Source organism: Penaeus chinensis, chromosome 15 (assembly GCF_019202785.1).
Source record: "Penaeus chinensis breed Huanghai No. 1 chromosome 15, ASM1920278v2, whole genome shotgun sequence".
NCBI classification, from domain to species: Eukaryota; Metazoa; Arthropoda; class Malacostraca; order Decapoda; family Penaeidae; genus Penaeus; species Penaeus chinensis.
The window spans coordinates 8,128,022-8,135,521 of record NC_061833.1 but is presented as its reverse complement, the minus strand read 5'-3'; the positions used below and the strand labels follow the sequence as shown (position 1 = coordinate 8,135,521).

General features: G+C 47.5%; 1 protein-coding gene across 1 annotated transcript in view; it reads right to left on the bottom strand.

Moving 5' to 3' along the window:
• LOC125032826 (LIM/homeobox protein Lhx9-like) overlaps nucleotides 1–7,500 on the bottom strand; it is an 80,903-nt gene that overhangs the window by 72,560 nt on the left and 843 nt on the right. The window contains exons 2-3 of the mRNA XM_047624210.1: nucleotides 6,870–7,125; nucleotides 4,509–4,765 (exon numbers count right to left, since the gene is read on the bottom strand). Coding sequence (XP_047480166.1) covers nucleotides 4,509–4,765; nucleotides 6,870–7,125 — 513 coding nt within the window. The remainder of the gene's footprint in view (nucleotides 1–4,508; nucleotides 4,766–6,869; nucleotides 7,126–7,500) is intronic.

Genomic DNA, 7,500 nt, shown 5'->3' with positions numbered 1-7,500 from the left:
GAGAGAAAGGGGAAGGGGGGAAAAAAAGGTGGAAGAGAGAGGGAGGAAGAGAAATAGGAAAGTGATGAGGAGAAGGGGGAAGGAGGACGAGGAATAGAGAAAACTAAGAGAGCGAAGTGGGAAGTAGAGGTGTAGGGAAGAGAGAGGAAAAAGAATAATGAAGACGAGGAGGGCGAAGAGAGGAAGAAGAGATGGAGGGGTTAAGGAAAAAAAAGGAGATCATGAACGAGGGTAAAGAGGAAGGAGGAAGAGACGGAGGAGGGGGGGGGAGGAGGAGGAGGAGAAGGACTAAGAGGGGGCACTCATCCCGTCCACACTAATGCGTTCGAAACATTGCCCGACTTGTCCAGACTGCGAGACCCGTTCACTTTGCATATCACCGAACGCCCGACGCGCATCATCACTTACGCGGATTATTTTTTTTTCCTCCTCTGAAAGAATCTCAGTGTGGGTATATTTCTGCGTATTTTCGTAGCTAATGGCCTTATCCCTTAATCATTATCTTTGCTTAACGTTAAAATACTTTCAGACGAAGACACGACCGTTGGATTTATATCAACCTATCGTGAAAAAAACAACATAACATTAAAATTATACAATACAAAAAAAATCCATCACTTAAAGAAATCAAATGATAATATAATAAACCAGGATAAAAAAAAAAAACAAGAACAAGAAAGCGGAAAAGGCGAAGGAAGGAGAGCAACGCCATCTTGTGAGATAACCGGCCTCGACGTGGGAGTTCCATGGCGGAGTTACCGACGCGTTACGCCATTGTCAACGGGGACGCGATTTTTTGAGGCAGATGGACGGGGATGGGCGGGGATGGGCGGGGTATGGGGGGGGGGATGGGGGGAAGATGGGGAGATGGGGGAGAGGTTGGGGGGGAGGTGGTGGGGGCAAGGGGGGGAGAAAGAGATCGAAAACCGCGGTCCGTCACTCTCTTTTCGGGATTCTAATTTTGCATTTTAACAACTTTGGTGTCTGTTCCGGCTTATTTATGATGAGGAATGTATTTCGGTCTCTCGTTTATCGCCGGAGGATTTTGCGATTCAATTCCAGCTGAAGGGCTTTCGTCACCGCGAGTCCAGCCGTCTCTCTCTCTCTCTTTCTCTCTCTCTCTCTCTCTCTCTCTCTCTCTCTCTCTCTATATATATATATATATATATATATATATATATCTACATACATACATATTTATATATATGTATTTATATATATATACATATATATATATATATATATATATATATGTTTATATATATACATATATATGTTTATATATATATATATATATATATATATACACATATATGTTTATATATATATATATATATATATATATATATATATATATATATACATACACATATATGTTTTCATATATATATATATATATATATATATATATACATATATATATATATATATATATATATATATATATATATGCACACACACACACATACATACACATGTATGTATGTGTGGATATATATGGATATATATGTTATATATATATATATATATATATATATATATATATATATATATATATATTTCTCATCCCGACGTTCACATACTCCTGAATCTCTCCTTCTCTTCTTCCTTCTCCTCTTCCCCTCCACCCTATCCTCCCTCTCCTTTCCCTCTACCCCCCTCCCTTCTTCCTCCTCCCTATCCTTCTCCCCCTCTCCATCCTCTCCCCCCTCCCCCTTCCTCATCCCCCACCCCATCCTTCTCCTCCTCCTCCTCCTCCTCCTCCTCCTCCTCCTCCTCCTCCTCCTCCTCCTCCTCCTCCTCCTCCTCCTCCTCCTCCTCCTCCCTACTCCTCCCCTCCAACATCGGCTACCGCCCTTATCTCCGATCTTTATTGCCCCTTCGCCATCCCTGCACCTCTTCACGCGCGTTTAAAGGTATTATTTTTCAGCCTGACTTTGGTCCACTCTTATTAGGGGAGTGACTGCCTAAGGACCGGCCAGTGTGGATATTGCCACGAATGCGGAATACTCTTGCGGGAGGGAGTGGGGAGGGAGGAGGGAGAGTGGGGAGGGAGGGGGAAGAGTGGGGAGGGAGGGGGTTAGTTGGGAGGGAGGGGGAGATATGGGGAGGGAGGGGGAAGAGTGGGGAGGGAGGGGGAGAGATAGGGAGGTATGGGGAGGGAGGGGGAAGAGTGGGGAAGGAGGGGTAGGAATGAGGAGGGAGGGGGAGGAATGAGGAGGAATATGGAGAGATATGGAGAGGGATGAGGAGGAAGGGGGAGGAATGGGGAGAGATGGGGATAAATCGGGAAAAAGTGGGGAGGGAGGAAGAATAGGGAGAGATGGGGAGGGAGGTGGAGGGAGGGGAAAAGCTAAGGAAAATAGAAGGAATAAGATAAAGGGAAGAAATGTCATGTTCCTCTGATAGCTTATAAAGACTAGTGGCTTTTTGAGCGCAGAGGAAATTGTTGTATCTTGTTTTATTGTTGTTGACATTTTTGTATACTGCGTGCGGGCGGAGGGGGGATGAGGGTAGAGAGAGAGAGAGAGAGAGAGAGAGAGAGAGAGAGAGAGAGAGAGAGAGAGAGAGAGAGAGAGAGAGAGAGAGAGAGCGGGGAATTTTTTTTATATAATCCTACCATTCATCTCACCAAAGTATCGAGTTACCCACGATTCACAATGTAACACTTTCAGTTCATGTGTCATTTCCTGCCTTAGTGACAGTCTGATTTTCCCGCGTGATACCGTGATACTGGAAACCGTGGTTGCGCTGCAGACCCTTTCCATTTTGGGAAAAGTAGTTAGATAATCTCCCCCTCAATAAACACCCCCCCCCCCCCCAGGTTCAAGTTCTTTATTTTCCTCGAAGCCGAGGTCGAGGTCAGCGAAGCCGGGGTTCGGCGATTCGGCTGCGAGTCGCACGCTCGGACGCGCGAAATCCCGCCATTCGAGTCGGACTTTACAGAGGCCCAAATGGCTCCTCCAGCGCCACCTACCTCGTCCCGGCGCAGGTTGTATATAAGCCCTGGAGTCCCAGGAATCTATACGCGTCCATTAATGTCTATATCATTATCACAAAGGGCAGATCCAGTTGCCAAATTTGGATTAAATCGATACGAAGGCGAAATCATTTTATAGCCCCGGTCTCTCAATTTACACAGCGCTTCCGTGCATTTTACAGAGCGTAATATCAGTGCGCGAAAGATATTGCTTCCACGTATAAGGACGGTCGCGAACTCCGACTGGTAGTACACATTGTTCTACAACGACAAAGAATCTCGACGGGAATATTCACAAATGAGTTGACACTCTACCGAGGTTTCGCTCCAAGATCTTCGCTTTACTCCGCCAGATCCTTTTACTGATATCAACCGTTTTGTCTTCGTTTCCTCATTTTTCATTATCTCGATCACTTTCGGGACACCTCCACTCCGCCCGACCATCTGCAGGCGCAACATTACCGCATTCCCCAAGGTATTGTCTCGTTCCATTTGAATATCACCGGAATGTCGATTAGGTTATCACACGCGGCGTGCCTCTGCTTCCTTCATTCCTTCAGGAGAGCGGCCTACCATCGCCGGCGCCAACTTCGGCCCCGTGCATTTCCCCGTTTTTTTTTTTTTTGTTTTTTTTTAATTCGGAGACGCCAGGGACACGCCGCGCTTCAGCTTTCTCCCGGCCGATGGTACCGTCGTAAACAATTCACATTAACTAGTATTTACAACCCAATAACTCGGATCTAGTTCGTAGGGGAATATTCAATCTTTTAACGAACTGAAAACGTGCGGTCCGTGATTGTTAAAATTCCGAAGGTGCCGTTTCCCGGGTTTTGAGTTATTGTTTACGGATGAGCAGCCCGTTTCGTTTAATACGATGGCGGTGGTGAGAGGGGGAGGGGAAGGGATGAGGCTATACCAGACCCGCCAAAAAAAAAAAAAAAAAAAAAAAAAAAAAAAAAAAAAACTCACTCAGGTATAGCTATAGTTGATCGGACGACCCGAGGAGGAAAAATGCAAATGACTAACACTACAAGTCGTAATGGAGAAGTCGGGTTGAGTAGCGTTGCCATGGCGACGGAGGAGCAAGAAGCCCCCAGAAGCGGGTCGGGCGAGCGGAGCGCTGACGTGGACATGATCGAGTGGCGTTCGTGAAGAGCTGTGTTAATATCTTGCGCTGGAGGTTTTAAGTTATGCGGACTGTGAGAATATATGTGAGAATGGATGGATGCGGCGGGAGGAGAGGCGAGGGAGGAGTGGCCTCATGGTAATAATGATGATGAATAGAAGATTGTGACGCGAATGTAAGATTATGTACATATTGTAAAGAAAAAAATATGTGTATATGTATATATATAAACACACACACACACACACACACACACACACACACACACACACACAAATATATATGCATGTGTACCAGAGTGTAGGCCTATCCTTGACGAGCTTTCAGCCTCAGACGGACTAACCGCAGCGCAGAACAAATCCCCCGAAACGCTCATTACCTGAGCCAGGTCTGGGCACTCACCTGTGGTAGTCTTCCCGGCAGAAGATGTGTCCGTCGCGGGCGAAGCAGGTGACGGCGGCGTCGAGGGAGGTGTGGCAGGCGACGCAGCGCAGGCAGCCGGCGTGCCATTTCCGCTCCACCGCCAGCAGGTAGAATCGGTCGACGATCCTCTCCGAGCAGCCGGCGCAGAAGGAGGTCTCGTTGCTGCCTTCCCCGCTCGAGGAGATGCTCGAGATGCCGCCGCCGGAGGACAGGCCCTGTCCCTGGGGATCCGATACCTGAGGAGCGGAGAGGAGGCGTCGTTAGGGAAGGCGCGGGAGAGGGAAGGGCGGAGGCCTCTCGACGGGCGCCGCGGGAGGGATTTTTAAAGCGCGTCGGCGGGGCAGCCGAGGGGTGCGGGGGCCTCCGAGCCTCTTTTTCTTTCCCGGGAAGGCGATAAAACGCCCATTTTTAAAATGAAGAAGCAAAAACGTCGAAAGAACTATCACACCTTGAACTTCAAGTGGCAAATGACTCGGATAAAATTTAATAATCCGCGCCAAGGGCCATCCCGGCGAGTAACGAGCCCAGATCAGCAAAAAGGGCAACGAAAATAAAGTCAGGCCCAAAGCCCGCTCGTTATAAAACGATCAGTAACGAATGCAGGACTTTAACGCGCGTGTAAGCGGGCTCGCGTAATGGCCCGACCTGTCTCGTCCCTCATGCTTTACACCTGCCCATACTCGCGTCTTCGGCCCATAAACAGGTCCTCACGAGCTTCTTTATTTTCCTCGGATCCTTGTCATATTCTTCATCTGGGCCATGGCTTTCGACTCCCCTCGGGGAATGGAAAGAAAATCCTAATTAGGCCTCCCGTCCCCGTGTCCACTCGCAAGACGAATAGGACGAAGGAACGGCTGCAAATGCGCCGTCCCCGCCCACGTTCCCACCCACCTCGCCCGCGAGTCTCCAGGCTCGGGAAAAGGGGCGAAGACACTCGCTTTCTGTTCGTATTAGGAGATCCCACTCTCGGAGGCAAAGGGCGGGAGGGGGTTAATCTCCTTAAAACTTCATGTTGATAGCTAGCAAGTCCAGAAAGTATCGTAGCATAACTGATGGCCAGTAGCTAATTGCGTGGCCGGCTGTATAAAAGCGGCTTTATGGCCTATATTGTGGCCTCATGAGACGCTGCGGTTATGAATCGTGCATACCAAGTTGGCAATTGAAGGACGCTCAGGATTCGCGGCCGCCGACGCTCCTTCTGGCCGCGAGGAGGGAGGGTCATTAGAGGCTGCCCTCGGGATCGATGGGGGGAGAGGGGGTGGCCTGAACTAAGAGGAGAAAAAGGAGGAATAGATAGGCGAAGATAGAGAGGGATGAGGACGGAAACGAGGAGAAGGGAGAAGGATGGAGGGGGCAGTCATACACACGGAGGAGAAAACTAGGGAGAAACATGGAGAGAGAGAGAGAGAGAGAAAGAAAGAGAGAGAGAGAGAGAGAGAGAGAGAGAGAGAGAGAGAGAGAGAGAGAGAGAGAGAGAGAGAGAGAGAGAGAGAGAGAGCAATGGCAGGAAAAAACAGTTTAAGGGAAAATGAAGATGATGAACGCAGGGCAGTGGAAATATATAAGAAACAAGGAGGAGAGAGAGAGAGAGAGTACAGATCTTAATAAAAAAAAAAAATAAAGACAGGAGAATAAATAACAGACAACGACAAAAAACGAGGATTAAAAAAGAGACCAGACAGATATAGACGAACCGATATATATATATATATATATATATATATATATATAATATATAAATATATATATATACATATACACCACAGAATGACAAAGAACAAAAGAGAAAAGAAAGAAAGAAAGCTAGACGAAGAACGTGTAAAATTAACTAATACGACCACGAATGCAATACGTTAATGGGACCAACACAATGATAATATAAAATATCAGACAGTAAAGTTCACGGCGCTCATAAACTACCCCGGCCGCTGAATGCTTAATAACTTCTGTGCGAGAAGGTAACAAGGCTTTTTATAGGGATTAAACATCTCTTCTCAACCGTTCCCGCAGGATGTGGTATTACATGCATAGAATGATGACAACAGTTTAATTAAGTTATTACTGTAATAAACATTCATAAATTCTGTAATGCACGTGTTATGGCCAGTTTATGTATTTTTTTATTGCTTATTTATTTATGTATTTATGTGAATTATCTTTTTTTTGTATATATCCCGCGGCTTGTGATCTTATAACTATAAAACGTTATTCTATGTTTACAGACTATCACCCAGACAAAACAAGCATTTCTACGATAACCCGCTAGTGCTACCCCCCCCCCCCCCCCGAGACCCCAGGACAAGAGACGGACGGGCGGCGGCACCACGCCCTCTTCCTCACCCGTGGATCCCGCGTCCGATCCCGGCGAGACGTAGTTGTTGCCGCGGTCGCTGCAGGGGCTGACGAAGGACGCTGGGCCACCCGAAGACGAGGATCCGGCCGAGGAGTTGGACGAGGAGGAGGAGGACGAAGGCGTGAGCGGTGCTTGCTCGTGGGCGCTGGCCTGGTCGTGGGCGTGGGCGTGGTCGTGGAGCTGAGGCATGGTGGGCGATGGGTCACAGCCGGGGTCGTAGGCACCCTCAGAGGACCCGTACTGCTGCGAAGGAGGGAGAGAAAAAGGGTTACTCTTTGTTCTGGCCTTTTTGCGGCATCAGTCACTGTCTAGACACTCTCTTTTTGTGCTCTAAGGAGACAACTCCAAGATGAACACGACAAAGTAAATACATAAACATAAGGGAGATAATAATGTGTAAAAGGCATAAATCTCAAAGAAACTACAAACCACCACAGAACCGAGAAAATTCAATGCAACTCGAAAACCAGGCTTAAACCTTTTCAATTGAAATATCAACCTTCGCCGACGCATAAAAAAATATATCACAAACGCAATTAAAGAAAGAGAATCATCCAGCCGCCGTGAGAGAGGGTGATAAGAGCCACACGGAGAACCAAGACGGAACGCCGCAAATTT